The following is a 26699-nucleotide window of genomic DNA, read 5'->3' on the forward strand; positions in this document are numbered from 1 at the left end:
TAGTTTGTTCATTCTGAACAGGACCAACTTTTTTTTTTTTTAAACAAACAAACAAAAAAACCTTTACAAACATCATTAGTAATTAAAGATGCAGTAGGTGATCTGCCAAAATGCTAACTGGTTAGCATATCTTTGAAACACAGTCCCACCCCTGCCATCCAAAGCCACACCTCCTAATATCATGAACTTGCACTAGTAAACAACTCGCTTCATTCGCCAGTTAGAAAACTTTATAGTGCTTTTTAATACTACAATTTCCAATGAAAAACTATATTATATGTAGCACGTTTTCAGTTGTGCAGCAAGCAAAACTTGTCATTATGTGCAATATTTCATGCATGCAAGAATCGCTGTTCTCTCTCACCCACTTTATTCGAAAGTGACTTCTTTATGCTTAGTGCTTGACCGGCGGGGTGCAGGAATTACACATATTACTAAGCCATATTTACATGCTATTTCCAAAGCGCATATTCAGAGTAGCATGGAAAACAATATAGGGAGCGCATCACAGGTTGTCATTGTTTAAAAATGAACCATGTGAATATAAAACCAACTTCAGCTCAGTAAAGCAGGCAAGGCAGAATAGCGCTATTTACAGATGTTTTGTTGTTAAACTAAATAAAAATCGACATTATTGGTGAAACCTTATGAAACTGAAAATAGTCACATCGATCTTTCGCAGGAAGATTCCAGTGACTGAACAACACTTCCGTGCATGTAACCCATTCATAATACAACAAACTCTACATAAGCTTTGCTTGACTTAAAAACTTAAGATTACTTGTCTAAAAGAAATACTTCAGCCATGGTGTCATCCTTCCTCCAGCTTGAAAAAGTAACTCCAATATTGACTAAGAATTTAAAAAAAGTTTTGATTCAGCATTTGTGTTTACTGGTCACTCTCTCTCTCACTCGTGTGCAGATCATGAACACAAGTGCACATGCAAACAGCCGATCTGCATGAACAGCTACAGATGTACAAATCTAAAGTTGTTGGTAGACAGTTTGGTCTATTATCAGAATTATGGGAATTATCAGCCAGACAAATTTTAATTGAATTAACATTTTTCAGTCTTATCCCTTACCCAGAATATTAAAATACATATAAATACATTTAGATCATTTACTTTATTCATTATTATTGGAATGTGAAGAGACTTCAACCAGCAAAACAAAAAAAACGATTCTGAAGACAATCGCCTACTGCACCTTTAAAGAATGAAACAAACAAACAAAAAAAAGTCACTTTCATTTTGAGATTTGTTAATGACCACAGTGCATTAGATTAAGGCAAAGCTAAACAAGTTGAACAAAATGATTATCATGATGTCTCAATAATGGTAATTAAGCAGTGCAACTGTTTGAAGAAGAACATTGAGAGCCACATTAGTAAATTACAATGATTTCTAAAGGCTTATGTTAGACTTGTGTCTACGAGTAATGGTGATGAAAATACAGATTTATTCAAAGGAATAAAATACATTAAGTATATTAAAACAGAAAAGTTTTTTTATTTTGTAACAATATTTCACATATCTGCTGTAAAATAGTTGCGGTGAGCTGATTTTCTTTAAAAAAAAAAATCAAAATCCTAAAACAATAACTCCTAAACTTCCAGACAGCAGTGTAGCCAATACTGACATTGTAATATACAACATAATATTGAAAAGGATCAATACTGCAAACTGCATGCATTTAGTTTTGTGCTCTATAATATAAGTTTCCAATATTTGATCTCAGTGTTCAAACTATATTTATACACTATATTCTAGGGATCTCAGTCTTGGCCACAAAGCTGTCGACCATCACATTGATTCATTACACGAAATTGCTCCACAAGGTAGAAGAAATGCAGGACTCTTAACTCTGCAGGCAATTAAAGAGCAGTATTTTTTTAGAGGCGATTCATCTTTGTCCAGAGAAAGTGGATATAGTTGGCTGTATCTCCGGCTCAACTACACGCCAACACACACAAAAAAAAAAACCAACAACATTCATTCCCCAGTGTTGGGCTATTTGTCAGTGTCTTACACCACAGTTCTCTGTTGAGTGCTGTTTTATTTTTGTTTAGTGCAAAAAGTGTTCCAGCAAATACAGCGGTGGCGATAAAATTTAATTCCTACATATATTTTTTCATTTGTATTGCCCTGTCACTTCAGTATTCGATTTCACTGGCGCAATATGACTATTTAATATCCCAATTTCTAGAGTAAACAGATTAAAATAAGATCTAAGAGGCCATTAGAACAAACTGAATTGGCAAAGAAACAGACAAGATCTGTTGGCCGGAGTACAATGATAATACAATTACAGCAGGCAAAGCATTATTTATTTATTTAATTATTTTATGGTGGAAAAGAACAAGCCTACATAGTTCCAGTGATTGTTTATTGTGTTTCACATACTTAAGCTGTATTGACGGCATATATGCATATAAAATTTGATATATCTGTGACATCACAAGACTGCTGAAAGATACTGACACATTTTTTGAGGAATGATTGATGTAGAATCATATGAATTACAGTACTAAAACATCTTCAAAAAGTATCTACATTTTACAAATTTAGTTCAACGATTAATGATTAATAACTGTGAAAAATTCAGATTGATTTGGCAAAGAGACATTAATAATCATATAGATAAAGATACTTGGAATAAGCCCCCTTTTTATTTTTTTTCTTCAATTTCTGTTTAACAGAAAAAAGATTTTTTCAGCACATTTCTAATTATATTAGTTTTAACTCATTTCTAATCACTGATTTATTTTATCTTTGCCATGATGACAGTAAATAATATTTGACTAGATATATTTCAACACACTTCTATACAGCTTAAAGTGACATTTAAAGGCTTAACTAGGTTAATTAAGTTAAATAGGCAGGTTAGAGTAATTAGGCAAGATATTGTATAATGATGGTTTGTTCTGTAGACTATCGGAAATAAAATAGCTTAAATGGGCTATTAATTTTAACCTTAAAATGTTTTTTTATTATTATTATTTACTGCTTTTATTTTAGCTGAAATGAAACAAAAAAGACTTTCTCCAGAAGAAAAAAATATTATAAGACATACTATGAAAATTTCCTAGCTCTGTTAAACATAATTTGGGAAATAGTTAAAAAAGAAAATAAAATTCAAAGGGAGCTAATAATTCTGACTTCAACTGTATCTTAACTGTATCTAACACTTAATGCCCCACACTTAAATTATGTATGGATTTTATCTTTAAGAATGTGTCATAAAAAATTTTTAGCCAAAATGAATGGCGAACATAAGGATGTTGATAGATGTGAGAATTTTATTCCTCCACTTAAACTATGAACATGTGTTCTGTAGTATTATCTTTATGCATTTGTTACAGTTTTCCAAAATTTTTTTTTAATTTTTAAAAACTGTAAAGAATTTGTATGCATTTCGTATGGTATTGTATGTTATATTAATAGGAAATCATCAATGCAAAGGAAACAAATACATTTGGAGTCTCAGTCAATTTTTGTGTAGGAAAGTGATTGCTTTAGTCAGTTTTTGCTATAAGAAACACTTTTTTTTCTCAACAGCTCAGGATACAGTCAAAACCTTTACGTTCCAAGGTGGAGACATGATATTGTTTTTCTTCAGGCTGAAATAAAATGCTCATTGTGACATTTTTAACAATATGAGACACAAAACTATACACAATTTTAAAAAAAAAAGTGTAACTTTTGGATTTAGTGGCTTATTTGTATACATTTGTATGTGTGGTACATTTTAGTATGACTTGCTCATCCCCCAATGACAGGCCTTGGGGTGGGCTTTTAGGACACACCTCCTTTTAAAAATTAATAAAGTATTTTCAAATGAATTAAAAAAAACTTTCTGACAATGCATAAAATAGTGGTTTCCTTGTCAGATCAGGCTGAACTATTTGTATGATGCTTAAAAAATGGCTAGTCTATCCAAAATAAAAACTCATCATCTACTCACCCTTTTCACAAACTTGTTTGTTCCTTTTTTCTGGTAAACATAAAAATAATCTTAGATAAAAATTAATTGTTTTTCTTATACTGTGGGTGTCGTTGTTTACTATCCAGCAGACACACAATGTCATTATTAATAATCAAGACATTATTATTGGTTTAGATTTAGGTCTCCAGCCTCTAAGATTAATTATTTTGACATCCAATAACGACCTGAAATGACGTTGATTTTTGTTGACTTTAGATTGTTGGAAGGTGATTAAAATCCAATTTTGCGTTGGAAAGTAACCAAAATGTCATGTCTGTCCGACTTTGGACATTGATGTCGGCCTGATTTCAGCCTGATTTTCATTTCCGAACAAAATGCAACGTCCCCACAATGTTGGAGTACAACGTCAATCTGATGTCATTTTGACATCCTGCGGCTGCTTGGTAGTTACTAACATTTTTCTAAGCATCTTCTTTTGTGTTCAACAAGAAAAGAAACTTCACTCAACTCTTGAGGATGAGAAAAGAGTGAGCATGTTTCTATTTTTGAATGAACTTTCCATTATTTTCACAATTATTTAGAATTTATGCATATATGTTTGGCTCATACCAATGCCAAAAAAAAAACTATTTTTAACCTGTTTTTTATTTTTTTTTATTTTATTTTATTTTTTTACTTTTAACACATTACAAAATGATGGACTTTATATTTTGATAGTAGGCACTAAGGTCTATCCTATTTCACATTTAAGATCCGCTCTATCCCTTAAACTCTAGATTTAAAGCGATCAAAGTGAACAAACAAAGCACAAAGACACATTTTAAAAGTATATCTTAATATAAACATTTTATTCAGTGCATTGTATGTACACGACAAATCAGAAACAACTTGAAGGTACGTGGCAGAGTGCCAGTGAGTACATACATGTTGTTATCCTGGTAGTTTGGAACATATGATCCAGGGAGGAGTTAATACACATAGCCTACGTCATGCAGCTCTACTCCTCGCCTCCCTGCAGTCTCCCATGCAACAGATACTGTATGTTCATCTAAAAGAAGAAAGAAACCCAGAACCAAAAACAGGAGAGAGAGAAGAACCCCCTTGTAGCATGTATGACGTTATGTTGAATATATACCGTACCGCAGCCCACAAAAAGGCTCCTAATTGTACACAACCTGATTTGTACATGCCCTGTACAAGATTTGTTTCTTTTTTTGTTCACTTTTACAAATTAGACATACCCTAAAAAAATGCAACCAACTTAAGATCCACAGTATCATTTTTTTGTTTGCTCATTTTATATAGAAAATCGTCACCACCGCAAGTTAATTATACACAAAACAGAGTCCAGGTGGGGAGTCCCGCCATGTCTCGAAAAAATCACCGAAAACGGCGACCAAAGGAGAGTTGACATGGGCAGGAAAGGCCAAAAAACACAAGCACGCAGACTAAAGGAACATAGAAAAGGACACGAAAAAGAGACAGAAGGAAGAATTGGAGACATCGAACAGCCCTCATGAACCACACATCCATCTCCTCGAATACTGAAACCTCTCACTAATCCGAAAAAGAAAGAAAATCTGTTCCTGTCATGCATTATTATATGGTCTGACGGCTGGAGGAGAAACTCTCACAGTTCTGTCTTTGGTGCGCTGGATCTCCAGACGCTAAAAAAAAAAAAAACACTAATACTGGGGGAAGAACAAGAGGAAGAGAAAGTAAGAAAAGCTCACAGCTAATTCAAACAATTAGCAAGCCACGACCTCTCGCTTTACGAGAGTCTCAGCTTCTCTGTACGTGTGGCTTTATATTCCCTTGCTAGAGAGTCGAAGCCCTCTGGACGAGTGCACATAATGACAGAGCCCCCCTCTAAAGACCGGGACGGGTGCTTCTCTATCGCTCCACAGTCAAGGCAGAGCCCTGAACTCGTAACAAACGCATTACTTGATCAGGACCTGCGATGCTAGTATATGAACATATGCTGAGAGGGACTGAAACCAAACATATGGATATGAAAGGCTACAACTTTTGTGTTTCACATGGAAAAGGCTATCGTAGTGGTGATCAATAAGGAAAACAAGCTAAATGTACCCCCCCTAACACCCCCTCCACCCACAAAAAAAAAAATTCAAACCAGCTAATTAGAAAGAAGTCCAATTGGATGTTAGACTAGTGTGTGGTTATGCTATGTTTGGTGTCGTCCTGAACCGCTGAGAGCTTTTTGGAGAGAAGTCTGTGTGAAGTCACAAGCATTCAGAGGTTTTGGTGAAGGCGTAAGGTAGCGGGCCGGGCCGGGTAAACCGGGCTACGTTGACTCGTTCTGACTCACAGCTTTGCCCCCGTTCAGCACAGCGGAGGCACTGCGGCTCTTGGTTGGCGTGCCGCTACCAGAACGAGAGAATTCGGTCAGGTCGTGCAGAGACGGCTCTCTGTACATGGCCACTAAAAAACACAAGACAAACAAAGAGAGATCGGTTAGAAATAACAGCAGGTGTACATGTGCACAGAGAAAAAACAATAGGCTTGTTTACTTCATGAAAGCCACTAATCAATAGTGTACACATAGTACAGGGTTTCTACAGGATTTATCAAGTCCAATTTAATGGTCATTTTAAGACTAAAATGACTGAAATTTCAGACTTAACACTACAGATTTTTTTAAATGACCAAGTTATAACCTTAAAAACATAAAAAAAAAAACAAATGTTGTTGTAAGGAAGATAATTAAACCATATTAATAAGTAATTAGAGTTAATAAATAAGCATTTCTTAATTTTTATTAAAATACAGTATATTGTTAGTGATGGTGTTAGCCCAATTGGGTATAGCTTTGCATGGACAAAGGAAAATTAAGACTCATTTAAAATGATTTAAGACCTACAACACAATATTTCAGTGGATTTAAGACTTTTTTAAGACCTAAAATTTGTTTTTTGAAATTTAAGACATTTAAGACTTCATAAGACACCGTAGATACCCTTTAGTATGGAAAAAAACAAAGATTGGCAGCTGTAGTTCAACAAATTAAATTATATTAATATATACAAGTTTTTTTCAGAAAACATATTTCTAAAGGTGCCGTTGACTTGAAATTTTACCCGGATGTTTGTAACAATCAAAGAAAACCATATACAGTATGCAAAAAACAAAACAAAAACAAATCTAATTAGTTTACAAATTCAGTTAAGCGTAATAAAATGAAATGACGCAAAAAAAAAAAAAAAATGACGGAAAAGTATTGAACACATGAAGAAAGGGAGCTGTAGAAATTCAGCAACCCTCTGCCCTTTGTCATTGTTAATTAATATCAGCTGCTTCAGCCCAACATCTACATTACCAGGATGATGAAGATGAAACCGGGTTGGAGATTTCAGCAAGACAATGATCCAAAAAACAGCCAGGGAGACTCTTAAATTATTTCAGAGAAAAAAAATCAAGCAGTATAATTCTAAATAAAGATCAGATTTGATAGACGAGACCCACAGAACCATCGAGATTTTTACACTCAATTGAAGTGTAAAAGTGATGAGATGAAGTGATGTCGCCATAACCAAAAAAAGCCTTTTATATAAATCTTAAATACATTATATTAGTTCAGTACTTTCTCATAATGTCATTTCATTATTACACATAACTTTCAGATTTTATTAAATTTTTTTATGTTTGTATTGTTTTGATTTCCACTAAAATCTGGTTCAATTCCATGTCAACAGGTTGCATATATGGATTTCTTTAGTTGTTACCAACATCCAAGTAAAATTTCTGGTCAACGGCACCTTTAGAAATATGTTTTCCATGTTCAATACTTTTTTCCCCCCCAGATTTTATTTATAATAAGTCCAAATTGTTTAATAAAATCCAATAAAACCCAGCTCAGTTAAGCCTGGCTCACACTGTGATTAAAAAAAATAAATAATCCTAAACGATTGTGGCCTAACAACCAAGATGCCCCAAGAGACAATCATGCATGACACATTCAGTAACCCACATTCTGAAATGATACAGCACAGCAAACATAAACAATATATAGAGCTAATTTTGCTCAAAACATAAATAATACAACCCAGAAAAAAAGCTGTTTAAACACTTCACCAAGCTGGTTTGAAATTGTGCTGGTTCAGTGCTCCTATTGAATCTTTGTTGACAATCTTTGTAACTGAATTAACGCTGCAGGAAAGTGTCTGAAATCTTCTGATGCTGCCAAACTTCATTGAAGGCAACAGCCATTAATCGGTTGTCTGTAAACACGTCAAAACAATGATCAAGACCACAGATTTTAGCCTATAGGATTACAGCAAACTTTTAAGATTTCCCAAATTTGTCTCATATGACCAAATCATGGCTGAAATCAGAGTGTGGGCATGGCTTTATTTACACAAATGCCCACAAAGCAAAATCAATGCAGTACAGTAGGATAGTGCAGACTGTGAAAAATGTCAATAGGGTCAAGCAGATCGTTTCACTCCTTTTTAACTGAAAGCATTGTTTTGGGCAGTTACAGTAATTTCTGTCTTGCTGTATAGAAAATGCATTGTCTGAACTCCTGCTATCTGACCCTCGCATCTAACCCAAGCACTTTTACACAATCCCTTTTAAAAAATTTGTAGGATATTAAATTGCATTCATCTGATGGTCTTAAAGATGGATGTGCAGTACAGGAGCATCACAAAGACTTCCTTTACCCTCGCACAAAGCTCCTTCTGTCTGCAACAGGCAATCGATGCGGCACTTAAGTGGAAAGCTCTAAGAATCGATGGTTGACGTATTGGTTGTGCAACTGAGTGTCGAGCCTCTCGCCAGAGGGATGTAGTAGTCCAGGTCATTATTAGTGCTCTGTGCACTGCTGTCTCCAGGCTTTGGCATACAACAGATCCTGACCAATGTGCTTCAGAATGTGACACTGTCAATATGGCATTACAAGCCAAGGTGAGAAGCAAAAACACATTTTTCATAAAGCCATTTTGGGCTTTTTTGGGGGCTTTTTTTATAAAGTTTAATGTAAAGAATAACCCCAAATTATATTTTTGATCTGTTGTTATAGATTTTTAAACTCTACTTCATTCAATGTTCTGGTTTTTGTGTTAAGGGAATGTATGCAAATTAGCACATACTGTACGTAATGAAATAATGTCTAATATGCATATTTAAACAATATTTGAGATTTATTTGTACAATTCTTAATGTAGTCAATCAACTAAAATATGTTGATGACTATTAAATTGTTTGTCATTAATCACCTGCAGTGTCTCCCTTTAAATGTTTAAAACATCTCTTCTAATTAAATGAACATAAACAAGGCGCCAAGCTGAAGCTGAGGGCTGCCTGCTTGTTTTGGAGATGGTAATGATCTTATAGGCTGATTTTGTGTGTGTCTATATCTGAACTCTAGACTGAAGCTACTGTAGTTTGTAAATGCAGGGCTGGCAGCTGAAGTCATGTTCACAGTGAGCAGACAGTTCTTTAATTGCTCCTCTGGCTGAGACTGCTGGAGAATTTTTATAAGGCTGTGAGCAAAATTACAATTCCCTCTTTCTCTTCAAATTACATAACCCTCCTTAACAACAACTGAGATCATGACCGACACAAATAGTGCTTCTTTACAGGCATCGCACTTTCTAACGATTTGGTTTGTTAGCATTATTTGATACATAAGGTTAACAATGAACATCAAGGTAATTTTTTATGTACTTTTGATTATTACTTATACAACAGTTCTGTCTGGTTCTCGGAATCTGTAATCTGAATCTCCGATATTCTGCAATAACAGAGACCGCATAAGTCTTCAGGAGAGAAATTTGTATTTCAAACTACAGCTGATCAAATAATAGTGCTATATTTATACCATAGTAATCAGCTAGTGTTTGCTTTGCTTTGCCAATTATTGTGATCTCCTGATTGCAACAGAGAAATACTGGAAAACCTCTGTAGACTGATGGCATTTTAAGCTGATACTGACTTTAGATATTACACTAGAAAATCATTCAAATACTAGCTCTAAAGTGACGTTGGTGAAGCACCAACGCTTTCTGCGGTTTTGACCATCAGCTGATATATACACTAAGTCAGAATTATCAGCCCCCTTGTTTATTTTTTCCCCAATTTCTGTTTAACAGAGAGAAGATTTCTTCAACACATTTCTAAACATAATAGTTTTAATAACTTATTTCTAATAACTGATTTACTTTATCTTTGCCATGATGACAGTTAATAATATTTGACTAGATATTTTTCAAGACACTTCTATGCAGCTTAAAGTAACACTTAAAGGCTTAACAAGGTAAAGTAGGTTAACTAGGCAGTTTAGGGTAATTAGGCAAGTTATTGGATAATCATGGCTTGTTCTGTAGACTATCGGAAAAAAAATAATAAAAAAATTAAAGGGGGGCTTATAATTCTGACTTCATATATATAATATTTTCATACACTGCCAAGGGTTTGTTTTCAGTATATATTTTTATGGAATATATATTTTTATTCAGTAGGATGATTAAAATGGATCAAAATTAACTTTACAAACAAAATGGAGCAATAAAAAAAATGCAAAAATGCTGTTAAAATTGGTATTTAAAAATAAATGCAGATAAACTCTGATAATAACCTCAACACAAAATCAGCAAACTAGAAGAATTTCACAAAAATCATCTCTGCCATCACAGAAATTACCATTTAAAAATCCATTCACAATACTACAGTTTATTACTACTGCATTTTTATCAAATATATACAGCCTTGGAATAAATCCTATGTTTTAAATAGTAGTCTATGAATAATTTAACATCTAACATGACTAAGCAATTCTGTAAAACATTGTTAATTTTTATTTCTACTTATTTTTAAATATTGCACCTTAAATTATTGAATTTACTAACATTAATATATAGAACCACACATTAAAGTCTTACAAACATTATCAAGCATCTGAACAGATGAAAAAAAGGCTAAATTTAAGCAAAGCATCTTTTCCAATAAATCTATCAATATATCCATCAATAATTCAGAAAGAAAACAGTTTAGAAAATGTACAATGCTAACTTTGCATTCTTTGATTTATGTTTAACTAAATTAATTCCCTAAAAATCTGTCTATCTGTTTGACGGTTGGGTGAAATATGCTTAGCCACAACCCCTACTCAATATTCTAATAAAAAAATAATCTTGCTGGAATAAAAATCCGCAGCAACTTCCAGTTCAAGTGGACCTCAAGACAGTTGTTTTTTAAGAGAATGTATCCTGAATAAGGCTTTTTTGTATAGTTATTTTTTTCAAGCCTAAATCTGTGACTGTGCGCTGGCCTCTGAAATGCACCTAGTGAAACACTGAATGAATGCAGTGTAAAGCAGCGTCAGCCTGTCAGTCAGAGCTAATGCATAACTCCTGCTGTCTCTTACATTACCAGCCTTCACCATTATCCGCTCGCCACACGACAAGCCACTTTAGAAAAAGCAAAAGCATTTTCAAGGGCTGAGACATTTCCTCGGAGAGCAAAACGTTTCTCAACTCCTAAGCCTCCGTTTTTTAATTATAATCTAATCAAAGACCTTGTTTCAATTCTGTAAGCACCAAAAAGCATTATTGATTCCTGTAAGAAGCTGAATTGTGTGAAAATATCAGCCATTTAGTTCAAAAACTAATTTCTATAGCATGAGTCAAATGATGAATGTGATGCTTTATACAAATGCACAGTGCTTTAGAGGTTACAGAACAGCTCATCTTCATTAAGAGATAAATTATGGTTATGAGTTTCCTCTAAACAACTTTAAATGTCAGATGAACACATCTGAAATAAGCATATAACAGTATCAGACTTTGTTGTTGTGATAACTGCAAAAAAAAAGTGTTACTTTAACAGGTATACAGTAATAAAAACACTAATTTTTTGTGTATTACTTTATATTCAGAGTAAGCAAATTCACAGCATAGAAATTGCAACATTTTTAGAAAAACTGTTATTAATGTTAGTTTCAAAAACAAATACAACTGAAATTTATTAATGTTATTAGTTTAGTTTATTTAAGACATCATCTAATAAAATGTTTTGACATTTGATTTCAATGAGTCAATAAACATTATGAAATTAACATCCCATAAGATTAATAAATGCTTTAGAAGTAGCTATTAAGTTTAAGGTATTTAAGTATATGAGACGTACACCACTTGAATCCAACATCTGGATGTTCTTTAAGGGGACCTATTAAGTAAAAATTACTTTAATAAGGGGTTTAAACATCACCTCTCCTTCATAAGCAGGAGTGAGAAGCAGCCATCCACCATTATGCTGCGTTCACACCAGACGTGGATAAGGCGTCAAGCGTGAGTGATTTACATGTTAAGTCAATGCAAAGACACAAATAGACATCCTGCGACATGTTTTGTGTGAATGACGCGATTCGCGGGAATGAAGCAGCATGAGTTGAGTACTTTGTGCGTTTGACTGACTTCAGCAGACATTCGCGCTGCGTTAACCAATCAGGAGCTTGCTCTTGTAGGGGAGTGGTTATGATGTAGTGCCTGTTGTTGGTGTTGTAAGAATTTATTTTTAAGCTGCATTTTTCCTCCTAACCAGATGGTGGTGCTCCTCAATTTTCACACACTAGTGTCTAATTTCTACGCATCCTCCAGAGCACCACTGTCCCGTCATCTGCTGTGTGCCACTACTCAAGCTAGATTAGCAACACCTGTGTTTGGCCTATATAAGTTTGTGTGTAACAAGCTAGTGCGTTCAGTCTTGAGCCATGATTGCTCGATGTTCTCCTGATTCTCTCGAGGAGCTAAGTAACACTTTATTGTTGTGTTTTTTGTGTCTTGTGTCTGTTTTGTTTTGCCAGTTCACTGGAAGCTTGGCTTCAGTCATTTTTGTTGTACTTTGTAATCTATTTTTCAAGTAAAGCCTCAAGTTTCCTTATTAGTCTTCAGTTCAACAAACTGGGCAACAGTTTATCAAACTGAGCTCTGCTCAGTCAGAAGCACCACTGAAAGCCTCCATTATCCATGTATAGTTTCAGGGTTGACAGAAAAGATCTAGTGGACTCAGACATGGGGCTGAACAAATCTACGGTGCTAAAGCATTTAAAGCACAGCTACTCTCTCAATAGTTAGCCAAGTTAGCCATTTAACAACAAAACTAGAGTCAACGAGCAGAAAAAAGCCCCGCCCATGATGCAAATCCACGTCTATTGTGAAGTGAATTTGACGTGCGAATTAAGCAAAGTACACCTGAGAATGAAACGAGTAATCTCAAAATGTTCACGCGTCTATTAATAAGCGAACAACCCAATTTATTCATGCTTTCCACATCTGGTGTGAACACAGCATGCCGAAGATAATATGCCAGCGACTAAGAGACATTACGAATGTTGAGTTGTAGAAAGCAAAAAATGAACGTTGTAGTCTTTATAGACTACTTTTTTGACAGCTTCACAGAATTAATGTCAGTCCTGTTTTGAATCTGCCACTATGCTGACACAAGGCATTTGTATGTCCGCCTTTTTTTAAAAAGAGGGCATGGAGCTCTTTGTCATTTGAATTTAAAGCGACAGACATCAAAATGGTACAATTTGGATCTAAGCCTAAAAGAGGCAGTTTTGAAGAATAATAAAACATTATTTGTTTGGTATTTTGAGCTGAAACCTCACACCCACACTTAAGCGACATCAGAGACTTATTTTAAATCTTGTAAAAAGGGGCATATTAGGTCCCCTTTAATGTAAAAATGTAAACTTTCATATTTCATCACAAGACCCTTCCATCTCTTTCTAAAGCAACAACAACACATTTCCAGAGAACTGTGAATTGTGCTTATAGAGTGCAGTGTCTCTGTGTTCGCTGACAGTGAAAGTGCGCAGCCGGCAGATGAAAGTCACAAGGAACTTTCAGAGTTGAACAAAGCCGCGCTGTGTGGTTTTCTGAGGTGCCTGCAGTGGCCTGGATAGAGTCGTGCAGCTCTGTTTGCTGTCAAAAGCTGCTTTATCATCCACAGACTCTGCTGTAAACGCTCTGATTGTGCTTGTGTGTGAAATGCTCCAGACAACCTCCATCGTCCACAGCCGGAGAGACTAAACACAGCTGGAGAGACAGTGAAAGTGCAGACCCTGCATTCAAAGCTCCGAAGCATTCAAGAGGAAAAAGGAGGACGTAGTCAAATTTCATTTTGACTATGAAAGAAGATATAACGCATAAATACAGGATGACTTTTGGTTAATTTGCTGTCCAGTAGATGAGTTATCAAGGTTTCCCATAAATTGGGTTTTACAGTCATTTGTGATTACTTGAAGCTTTTAAAAGAGCAATTTTAACTCCTATTTATAGCGGATAGTGTTTTTATTGCCTAAAAAGTGCCATAATTCAGCCGATTTGAATGTTATTACTCAATTCAATGGGCATTATCAGTGGTTATCAACTGATAGATATAGGCCTGTAGGGGCCATTATCTAGCCCAGTACAGGCTGTTATCATCCATCTACATGGTTAATCAACTATAGATCACGTACAGCTGGGGCCAGAAGTTAACGAGAATTATTTATATAATTTATTAAATTCCTCATTAATTGTATTTTATTAACGTCTACCCTTACCCCAACCCTAAACCCAACCGTCACGGTAATGTAAAAAAACAGATTGGATCTGGACTCTTCTCTATTAGTATAGCTAATTAACCATGTGAATGGATGATAACAGCCTTCTAAGCCTATTAGTAGGTGCAGAAGACCCCTACTGGCCCATTTCTATCAGTTGATAATCACTGATATTGCCCATTCAATCCAGTGATAAGATTTGAAGAAAACACCCAGTTACTTGAACAAAATGCACAAATGAAGTATGAAACAATATGTGGATTATTTCATTAAAGAAATGGGCAGGAAATTTTTGCTAATATTATTTAGGCATTCTAGTTTTTGAGCAAACATCTAACAAACGAAGTAAGGGAATAGACAGAAGGCAAGCAGCTTACAATGATTGAGATTGGTTCAAGGATGACTGCCGCTGAACGTGACCCAATTGAAGAACATTATTTTTGCTTTACATGTACAGTATGGCTGGTAGGCTATTATATGTGCATCAAATCAATAAATGCTTTCGTTTAACTCTTTCTTTGCTGTTAATGGAGGAAAATGATTCCTTTCAGTTGATGAGTTTTACGGCAATCAGTGTTTATGTATTATGGTAGGGGAAGCCCTAACGCAGGGGTGATCAACCCTGTTCCTAAAGATCAACCTGTTCAGGTCCTATTTAATTAGTTTAGGTGTGTTTGATCAAGGTTGGAGCTGAACTTTGCAAATAGGTAGATCTCCAGGAACAGGGTTGAGCAGCCCTGCCCTAACGCATGTCCTAAGTGAGTGACATGATGTCAGATGCTCTGGGTATGAAATCTGAGAAAGAGTAAGTAAGATCAGGGATATATATATATATATATATATATATATATTTTATATATATATATATATATACATATATTTTTTATATATATATATATATATATATATATATATATATATATATATATATATATATATATATATATATATTTTATATATATATATATATAATATATATATTTTATATATATATATATATATATATATATATATATATATTTTATATATATATATATATATTATATATATATATATATTTTATATATATATATATATATATATATATATATATATATATATATATTTATATATATATTTTATATATATATATATATATATATATATATATATATATATATATATATATATATATATATATATATATAGCAAAAAAAATACAAAAAAAGTTGTGAAAAACTAGTGTATTATTATTTATTATTATATTTGATTATATTTAAAATATGCAAACAAAGGAAAATCACATCAATAAACCTGAACTGTATTTAATAATAATACAATGTATAATAGTTCTATTATTATAACATTTGAACAAATCTATAAAATATCATGATAGTACAATTGATCTGTGAGTTATTTCATAACAATAATTAAGATTTCGATAGTAATTGTAACTGCAGTTCATGTGTCATTAATGTTGTTGTTATTATTATATAACAACAGGAAATAATAAAACTAATATTTACAATATTTTATTCTTGCTTCCAAACATCAAGAGCACCTAGTGTGAACAGTAATAAGAGTGACTGTATTGAGGTGTTAACTCACCTTTCAAAGGCTTGGGGAGGAAGTGTGCAGCAGGCTTGTTCTTCTTCACATGGTTGCCCTTCATGATCTCTCCTTCTTTATTCAGGCCCAGGTACCAGCCCCTGCCCGACTGCTGCTGTCTGTAGATCATGGAGGAGTACGTCACGTAGTAGTTCTCAAATACAGACTCCTTAAACTTGCACTCTGGTGTGAAGTGTTCCTGTGCAGCAAGAGAGAGGCAGAACAACAGATGAAGGTTTGATTGAGACATAAACACATCCTTTATGTTGCATATGATGAATGCAATAAATACACAAACATAGTTTTTACTGATTTTTTTGTCAATCTGATCACAAGTAATTATCTATCTGCATACATTTGATTATTAATAGCAACCTGTACATATATTCATCTATTGTATATATTACAATGATCTATCAATAATCTTACAATATCTGTTAATAGTTGATAAAACAATGTTCATGGTACATCCATCTGTAAATATGACCAAAGTTTTTCTATAATTGCACTTTATAACATATACCTATATCCTGCATTTGCTGCTATTGCACTCCTGGGGGCTGTTCCATAAACCAAGATTAGAGAAAAAGCCAGGCTTATTTTGGTAAGTCAGATTTATTAATGGCTGATTTGATTTCATAAATCAAACCATACAATGGCAACTTATGCTGGGAAACTAGCCTGGTCTGGGGCAGGTTAACTCTCAGGCTAAGTCTTAAGTTCAAGCTTAATCAAGGTAATGTTAACATTCACCTGCTGTAACTTGATTCCATTTTAGTTCGCTTAACCTCTTAATTATGATTAAAACTTTATAGTCACTTTATAGTAAATATATACACCAAACATCTTTAAGAATAGAATGATAATACAAATATATAAGTTATTGCAAATACAAACCACAACATTTCAACTAATTTTTTTTTAATGTTTCTGTGGATTTTTTTCCCTGTTTATTAAAATTTTATTTAATATTTCCTCTAACATATTAAATTGGGTGTACTAATTTGATCTGAGTAAATGTTTTTGCTAGATTAGTTCCAAATTTTGCTCATATATCTATGAGCAAAATATATCACATATATATATATATATATATATATATATATATATATATATATATATATATATATATATATATATATATATATATATATATGTATGTGTGTGTATATATATATATATATATATATATATATATATATATATATATATATATATATATATATATATATATATATATATATATATGACAAAAATTTTATAAAGAAAATAATATTAGGAAAGCACTGATTGAAGTACGCTACATTTCTTAAAGAATGACTTTAAAGCTGTGAACCCTGAGTGGAATAATCAGGAGATGATCCAAGTCGAGCAGTAACCTCATTTTAATATAAAGATATTTTCCCAAAGGAAACACAAGTGGAAAGCAGCAATTTGCAGCGGTTTCAGGAGCAAATTAAAAATCCTGCTGCTAGTGCATGCATAATTTAAAACGTAATGTGCTCACGTTAAGCACATTTAGTATGTTACAGTGAGTTTGCAATGCATTAAAACTTTTCCTTGCAAGCAACAACTGGCAGTAAGCGCATATTCTCTCTCACCCGCGCAAGAACAATTTCACTGTATTGTGACAAATATTTCATTTAACGTTAATAGGCCTAAATTATGGAATATTTATTAAAATGTTAAATTTCCTGTCAGCCTAATCTCTTCGCTTTGTTGCAAGCTGCACTGTAGTTTTTAACTATTATGTTAAATTATTATGTTTGAACTCAAAAACCAACGCAACTCACTCAATGTAAACAGCTGTCTCTTTTCAGAGCTCTTTCAGTTCTCGAAGTCCATGGTAGCACACAACATAATCAATGCATCTATGCTCGACCCTTAAGGTTTTACGACAGTAACATGCAGGAGCAGTTATCTAGATTGTTTAAACTAAACTCAAATTAGTTTGATTAAATGATCTTCAACTTGCTGTTATGGAACCAATTTAAGAGTGGACGTTTAGTTCGGCTCACTGAAGTCAGGTTTTCGACTTTAATCCCAGATTTTCTAAACAACTTTTATGAAACAGCCCCCTGGTTAGACCTAAACTGCATTCCGTTGCCTTTTACTTATACATGTGTAATGACAATAATGTTGAATCTAATCTAATCTAATCTAATCTATTATGTATTTGTATATCACCTTTTACAGACAAGAAGTCACAAAGTGCTTTACAGTAAACGAAAAGGTATATCAAAACAGGTAAAAATCTAAGTACAATTAACACCAAATATAAAACCAGCTCACTATACTGTTAATTAAAAGCTTATCCAAGTTGTATTTACATTTTCGTTAAACTGAGCCCAGAGTTCTTAATGCTAGAGTGAGAGAGTTCCCGAGCCGCAACTCTGAAGGCACGGTCACCTTTAGTCTTTAGCCTTAGTTCTTGGCAGGACAACTTGAGAGAACAACCGCTGTAGTGTGTCTTTCTTTCTTTCTTTCTTTCTTTCTTTCTGTCTGTCTGTCTGTCTGTCTGTCTGTCTTAGCAATATGATAATACATGCTAGCAACTGCACAGCAGTTTTCGATTATGAGGAAGACATATATAACAAGGCATAGCATCCTTTCAACAATATAGCAAAACAAAAGAAATTAACTAGAATACCATAGCACACAAATAACAATATTCAAGTGACCGTCTAGCAAAAGCAACCTCCTAGCAACAGCACATAATACCTTCATGTTAAGTGCATCAAATTATACTACAAAATACAGCAGCCACAAAATGTATCAAATTAAAATACTGCATTTTAAAAATACTACAAAATATTTTTACAAGAGAGCATGACATTTCTTTGCAAACCTTCCATCAATAGGCTTATTGGATCAATCCCTTCACCATTAAACTGATTTAGTGAAATAAACAATGACTGATAACAACAGCAATTCTCTGAGCAAGTTTAATTCAGCTTCTCTGCACCTCATTCACCTTTACAAGAGGAAGTACAAATTTCATATAGAAAGTCCTGTCTTGAAGATGATCTCTTTAATCACTGTAAAAACTATTTAATGCAGATGATCAGTTGAAAAATAGTATATATAATAGTATAAATACTATATCTCTCTGTATATCTATTGTGAAAATTGCAACCATCTCTTAACAGTTATATTTGTTATAGTATATTTTAAAAGGGTGATATATGTAAAGGTAATTAAAATGTTTTGTTTACATCATGAAAAACAATATTTTTTATTTATTTATTTACTTTATTTTTTGCAATTGAATTTTTCAATACTCAATGAAAAATTACAATTTCTGAAAAATCACCAGGATTAGTCATTTTCAGAAATCAAGATTTTTTTGCAAGTGTGCTCTTAAGTACACAATATAAAAAGCTATCTGTTTTTGCTGTCATAAAACCTGAGTTAGGAGTTTTTGACCTCTAGTCTGTAGACTAGAGTATTATTAAATATTTTTTATCTCATACTGATAAACCATGTCAAAGTTTGTAATTACCTATGTATAAAGAGCATCTGCAAATCAGCTACTGGCATTTGAAACCATAGGTTTCGCCAATATAGAATTTATTTATATTGTTTGTCTTGTTTTCCTGTCTTATTTTGACTTGCGCCCAAATCTACACCTGCTATTTGTCTGTTACTTTATTTATATATGATGCATAGTTTCCATCCATACTCCAAGTATTGATAAACTTCTTTAATATTCTTCAATATCAATTGTGTAGTCTGATCTTAAGCCTTGGCAAATAACTGTGAAAACACCACTATTAAAGGCCACATTTTTATGATGTCATCATGTAGACTTCTTACAAAGTATTTTTACAGTATTTTAAAAATACAAAAATAAAAGACACTAAAGTATTTTGATACAAAATATTGAGCTACTTTCATAAACCATATCAAATACAAATTACAAAATACTATTTTGCATTTAAAATATGTATTTGAAATACATATATTGTAAATACTGCCCATCCCTGTCAACCATAATCCCTTAACGACAGCATAATAACCATCTACAGTACCAACACTTTAGCAGCTACCCAAGGCATCCAACCAAATGTCCAACAATGCAATTACAGCCACACAGAACATTCCAGAATTTTGAGCCTTTAAAAATAGCCTTTAAATAATTTCAAACTTCATGATCCAAAAACTGATTAAAATTTGAGACTAGAAGTCAGTTTTCAAGTTTGTAATTTAACCTTTTAACTTGATTTACTAAAATAAAAGTAAAACTAAAAAAACAAAACTTTAAAAAAATGTAAAAATCATAATAAACATTTAAACCTGGTAAAAAACTAAAATGAGACTCAGTATCTCAGTGATACTTAACAACACTGTTAAAAACACTCATTATTTGATCGTTAATTGCACTTTAAATGAACAAAAACAGCAGCTAATTAAAAAAAAAAAAACTTTGGCCCAGTGTAATAAAATGTATTTCTGTCCCTCCACCAAAACCTTAAAATCACCATTTCTTCTTTTATCTGTTGTTTTTTCCCCCTAATAATCCTCACTCTCTTCCTCTTGGTCTGTTGTTGTGCTCTCTCTCATTAGCACTTCCAAAAGCAATCTATGTTGTAGCGTTGCATAAACATGCTAATGGAGTTTGGGGATGGATCGCTCTATGGATCGGCCGCATTGAATGTGTGTGCGAGTACAGCGTGTGCACTTCATTGAGTCATTATAAACGCTCGCCTCCCACCAGGCTTGATCCTGTATTGACTGTGTGCTTCGTTAGGATACTGCAAACACTGTGAGAGGGTGAAAAGATGAGACACAGTGCATGGAGCACCAGTAAATTACGCTATTCTGCATGTTATCTGGCTAACTAATTGCTTTTCAAGAGGTGTCTAACTCTTTCGCTAACTCAGTAGCGCATTGGAAACAAATCAATGCCTATGTAAAGCCACAGTAACTGCTCATGGATCCACACCTCCAGATGGATAAACTGGGGGTCTTTATCCATGTTTTACGAGTGGAATATTGTTTAAATCAGAGTTTCCACATAAACATATTAAGTTTGTTTAATCTCTGCCTCATTGTTTTCAGATTTAAAGTTTCTGCTGACAACTTAAACATACATTTATAACACAAAAAAAGAGGTTCAAACTAAATCAAGTTTGTGAACACTTGACTGTCACGCAGTTTTTGGCATTGTTATATATATACATATATAATAAGTTTAAACTGTTGATGTTCACAAATGCCAATAATAATAAATTAAAATAAACCAAGAATGACACGGTGGCTCAGTGGTTTGCACTGTCACCTCACAGCATGAAGGTGGCTGGTTTAAGTCCTCTCTGGGTCATTTGGCATTTCTGTGTGGAGTGTGCATGTTCTCCCTGTGTTTGCGTGGATTTCCTCTGGGTGTCCCACAGTCCAAAGACATGCGCTACAGGTGAACTGAATAAACTAAATTGGCCATAGTGTTAGTGTATGGATGTTTCCCAATACTGTGTTGCAGCTGTAAGGGCATCCTCTGTGTAAAACATATGCTGGAAAAGTTGGCGATTCATTCCGCTGTGGCGATCCCTGATGAGTAAATGGACTAAGCTAAAGGAAAATGAATGAATAAAATAAACCATCTTGTTTATGTCTTTGTATTGTTTTCTCCCTAACTGTAAAGAAACTGAACTGAACCAAAAACAACTGACTGTACCAAGTCATGAATTCTGTGTACTTTTACACCTAGTAAAGCTTGAAAAGCTTGGCAAACCGGCATGAACTCTGACAGTTTTAAAGTTAAAATGCTGGATGTTTCATATTTCATTTTGAAGAAGTATTGTACAGTCCTATATGGGTAATATTACATGCATAATAGATTTATGATACTTGATTTTTCAAATCCAAATGCTCATAGCATATCAATCTCCTTAAATGCACGAGCACAGTAAATTCAAACAGAAAGTCATTAGAAGAGTTCAGATTAATATCCACGCTGGGCCTTGGGCTGCTGTTGCAGTAACTGAACGGCTCTATTCAAATGGATTACAGCACCTCAGGGTCTTGTGGCTGTAATCTTTACTGTTTGAGTGTGGCAAATGATGTGGAAATATTACGGAGGGAGCTGTGAATCAAATTATGTTTTTCATCAGAGCCAAGGGAAGAAAGAAAGTGTAAATAATCTGTGTGTCGTGCTGCAAACATCACTAGGGGAAAGTTTTACAGGAGCTCTGAGAGGACGATGCGCCTAAAGGAAAATCCTCCACAGGTTGGGGATTTATACAGGACAAAACAGATTAAGTGACAGCAAATTGAATTATTATTTTATTCAGTTTCCTGCATGAATTACATGCATGTTTGCTTATGGATCCAACAAACATGCATAAGCTTACCAGTCGTGATTTTTCTTCCTTTTAAATTTGAGTTGGTCAATTAAGACAATTTTATCAGCTGCTTGAGTTGCATTACTTACTGTACAGTGCTCAGCATATAGAAGTACGCCCCTCACAAATCTATCTTTTAAATTCATATTTTTAATAGGAAGCTAAACAATATTATATTTGTGCATATACATTAGATTAGTCAGTACTGAAGCCAAATCTGGAGCTTATATAACAAAATAACTTGCCTTAACGGTCCAAAAACTAGTACGCCCAAATTTATATGTTATAGAAAAATATTAAATACAAATTTAAAGAAGAGGAAAATTAACAGAAAAAAAAAATTTGCAATATTTTATTGTATTATCTTTCGATTTCTTAATATGTTTGGTGACTGAAATTTTATGTTAATAAATATATCTGTTTAATAAATCTGTTTTGTTTAAATGCACCAAAATACATTGCCTGTATTCACCGAGAAATGGGGTGTACTCAGTTTTGCTGAGCACTGTATATGCAATTATGTAAACTTTAGGTATCAATTGAACTAAAAAAGTAAAAGAAAGATTTATAAAAGTTTAGACGACCTTTTCTTTTCAGATTATATCACTAAAATCCAGCACAGCTGCTTCTAAGGCATCAACCAGGGAAACACTGTCATTTCTGATGTTCTGTAAGCTGCAGTGAATTAGCATTTTTATTAAGCCTGTCTACTGATTCATTTTGTACAGGTAGGTTTTATGGAGTTTCACTTTACAAAGCTAAAGTCAGATCATTATTTAGATTTAAAATATAAATCATATAGTTATCTGGTTTGTGTGCTGACTGGGTCAGTTGGCATTTCTGAGTGTAGTTTGCATATTCTCCCTGTGTTTGCATGGGTTCCTCCGGGTGCTCCAAAGACATGCGGTACCGGCATACGCTGCGTAAAACATATGCTGGATAAGTTGGCGGTTCATTCCACTGTGGTGACCCCTGATAAACAATGAACAAAGTCGAAAGAGAATGAATAAAAGAATGAATGAATGAATATAAAGCATGTAGCATTATCGAGTGGACAATGATTAATCATGATTCATTTCAGCCTGTGAGAAATCAAAGTAACACCTTGCATTAAATTTGCCCCAGAATTTTTCAACTAGAATTGCTAGTAAAAATGTCTATATTAGTGCATCACTATATACCAGATTTTATTTTTGATATTATCCTGCTACTTCTGTGATGATGTAGAAATTGATTTGCAACAATAGCCGCATCCACAGTAAACACAGTGTTAAAAAGGCAAGGCAAAGGTATTTTTTTCATGACACTTTGCAACATCTTGTAATCTAAATTTTATTGCTAAAATAATCATAAGTTCACAAGCACAGTTTTTATTTGTCAGCACAGTACCTAAAAGGCTATTGCCACTGAGTTATAAAATAATTTTATAATACAATAACCTACTGTATAGGTCAAATAAAAAGAGGAAATTTTATTTCTCCATATGTGATTCCTTTAATGCATTTTAATGCATAATGTTCCTAACAGATATTCTGATTTTAAATATTGTTGAAAACTTGTTCTGCTAAACAAAACCTTTACAGTCAACAGTTAACAGACACATCTGAAGAAACAATCAAAATAGAGTCCAACTGAAAAAATCCCCCGACCCCCTAAAATTTATGTTAGAGCAAAAATCAAGAGAAACAATTTTTTTTTTATTTAATGAAATTTTGTAGTTTGTATTTTTTTCCCCAATATTTCACATGAATTTAAATGTATTACTGTCTTATTTCTGAAGACGTTCAGTGACTAAAACATTATTTTTATAAATATTTCTGTTTAATAAATTTGTTTTGTTTGAATCAGGCATGTCCAAACTCGGCCCTGGAGGGCGGATGTCCTGCAAAATTTAGTTCCAACCCTAATCAGACACACCTAGGCAAGCTAATCATGCTCTTACTAGGCTTTCTAGAACATCCTTGCAGGTGTGTGGAGGCAAGTTGGAGCTAAAATCTGCAGGACACTAGCCCCACAGGACTGAATTTGGACACGCCTGGTTTAAATTCTTCAAAAATATAAGGCCTACATTCATTGAGAAATAGATAAAAGTATTAAATTCTGAAATGGGGTGTACTCAATTATGCTGAGCACTGTTTTTAATATACTTTTAAGATGTTCAGAGGTGTTGCTAAATAGCTCCAAAGTGGTGACTTCCTTGAAGGGAATCGATAACAAACACACATATGCAGTTATAGTAGCAGTTATAGTTGCAGCAATGCTGAAAATGTCCCTTCATCATGTGTCCAAAAGTGTCCTCATCTCTCAATCACATCACAGGACAGTCAGTTTCCAGCCGGCCCGAGGCCAACAGGAGTCGTCCTGCTGCTAAGCTGACTCATGCAGACACTGAGCTCCCACACGCACTGACAGGAACACTCCTGATGTCACAGCGCAACCGTGACATCGCACCTCCTTTGGGACAGGCTGTCAGCTCAGCGCCAGCATACATCCCGTAAACACCCAAGAACCTAAAAGTGGTTTTAAAGCTAAAAGGATCTTCACTCTGAGGGTCAGAGGTCAGCCTGAAGAGGAGGTTTGATCTGCAATTATGTGCGAACATCAAACATGGATGCATCTGAGATCAATACGACTCTTGGATACAGTAAACATCACCACATGATGGTAGGATGCGTCTTCATTCAGCTATGACTTAGTAATATGTTGAAGACACTGTGGTGGGTTCACTGAAGGTGAGGACTTTAAGAGATCTTATCTAGTAACAAAGCAGAAAATCTGCTCTAAAGCAAGTTAGCAAGTAGGGTTGAGTCGATAGACAATGCTATGATCCATCGCCGATGACTGGTGGACAATGCTGAACCGGCATTGCATGCCTTCACCTCGCCTGTGCCACAGCAGCAATTCGATTGCGAAAAAACAACTTAGGCTCATTCTGTAAACGTTATGTAGCCAGAAGTAAGTATGGCTGCATTTCAACTTTAAAATGAATGTTAGGGGGCAGTATGGCGGCATTTCTTTTCGCACCTACCGGCTGACCGCTTACCTCCTTATAGACTTTTTACCCGATGTATCCCGTTTGTCCTGTTAGCTCGCCATGTACGTTGGCATACTTGAGACGCAGAGAGGAGTTGACCACAACAACGAGGTTCAAGTGCAGTGAAAAACAGTTCCAGAAAGCGGGTAAGACAATAACAGAATCCAAAAAATAAAATGAACAAGTAAATAACAGTAAGAATGTGGTAAAATTTAAAAACTTGGTAAAAATCAGACGAGGGCTTTTCTTTTTCTGGACTGCTTTTGAAAATTGTTGGTTGGGTTTGGGGAATGGGTGGGCGGGTCAATCAATACAATTGGTTGGGTTTAGGAAAGGAGGAGGCTGGGTCAGTCGATCGGTTAGTCATTCAGTCAGTCAACAGCGGCCTCTAGTGGTTTTACGTGAGAACAGCAGGCACAAATGGCACTCATGAGAAATTTGAGATAGCAAAAAGCGCACACAGCGGCCTCTAGTGGATTTGCGAAAACAAAAACAGCAAAAATGTAGCTCCTGGGATGTATTTCGCACTCTAGAAATGTATATAGAGGTACTTTTTCAGAATGAGACTGGGTTGCAAACAACAGCCTTAATCACACTATATAGCGAAATGAAATGCATGCTTTCAATTTCTGCATCTTTACTTGTTTTATTATTATTATGAGGAAATAACAACAAGGAAGTTGTTAACAATCACAATACAAATTACAGTGATCTCAAAATAAATTACACCAACTAATTCATTTGCATTAATAAATGAAGCAAACAAAAACAGCAGAAAAAATAATTTAAATTAGATTAAATAAATGACACCAAATATACCTTTTCTGTGGGTTTACCATAACAAACAGAGATTAGAACAACAAAAAAAAAAAGTTTAAGTATGAAGGTTTCTGGACAGAAATACTAACATGTTCACCTTTTCTGGCTTATAAGCTGCAAAGTGGAGGAACAACATTACCCACTGTGCTTAACACTCATTCAGATGGAGCACTGTTTCCAAATTCCCTCCAATGCCTTTACTGTAGTACAAGAAGATATATGTCGCAATAAACAACATTAAGTAAATTCTGTGTGCTTTTGTGTGCTTTATACACTTGATACATTATGTTGATATACAGTACATGCCCAGAAACCAAACTTCAAACTTTTAAACTGACATGACTTTAAAATAATTAGGCTGCATTTACACTGGCAGAAAGGCAGATTTATAGCAGATGTT

At 34.2% G+C, this 26699-nt stretch overlaps 1 protein-coding gene and 1 long non-coding RNA gene across 13 annotated transcripts in view; one reads left to right on the forward strand and one right to left on the reverse strand.

Moving 5' to 3' along the window:
- Positions 1–26542, forward strand: part of LOC147833984 (uncharacterized) — a 131192-nt gene extending 104650 nt beyond the window's left edge. The window contains exons 5-6 of the long non-coding RNA XR_015507692.1: positions 16191–16340; positions 24766–26542. This is a non-coding gene — a long non-coding RNA (uncharacterized LOC147833984). The remainder of the gene's footprint in view (positions 1–16190; positions 16341–24765) is intronic.
- The window catches only part of fgf13a (fibroblast growth factor 13a), a 224527-nt gene continuing 202594 nt past the window's right edge, over positions 4767–26699 (reverse strand). For 11 of the 12 annotated variants that reach the window (XM_087280431.1, XM_087280425.1, XM_087280427.1 and 8 more), the window contains 2 exons: positions 16106–16304; positions 4767–6390 (listed from right to left, as the gene is read on the reverse strand). In XM_087280431.1, the coding sequence (XP_087136557.1) occupies positions 6254–6390; positions 16106–16304 (336 nt within the window). In that variant the 3' untranslated portion in view covers positions 4767–6253. 12 annotated transcript variants of the gene reach the window in all.

The sequence above is a fragment of the Danio rerio genome, chromosome 14, assembly GCF_052040795.2.
Source record: "Danio rerio strain M-AB ecotype USA chromosome 14, GRCz13ab, whole genome shotgun sequence".
Classification (NCBI taxonomy): domain Eukaryota; kingdom Metazoa; phylum Chordata; class Actinopteri; order Cypriniformes; family Danionidae; genus Danio; species Danio rerio.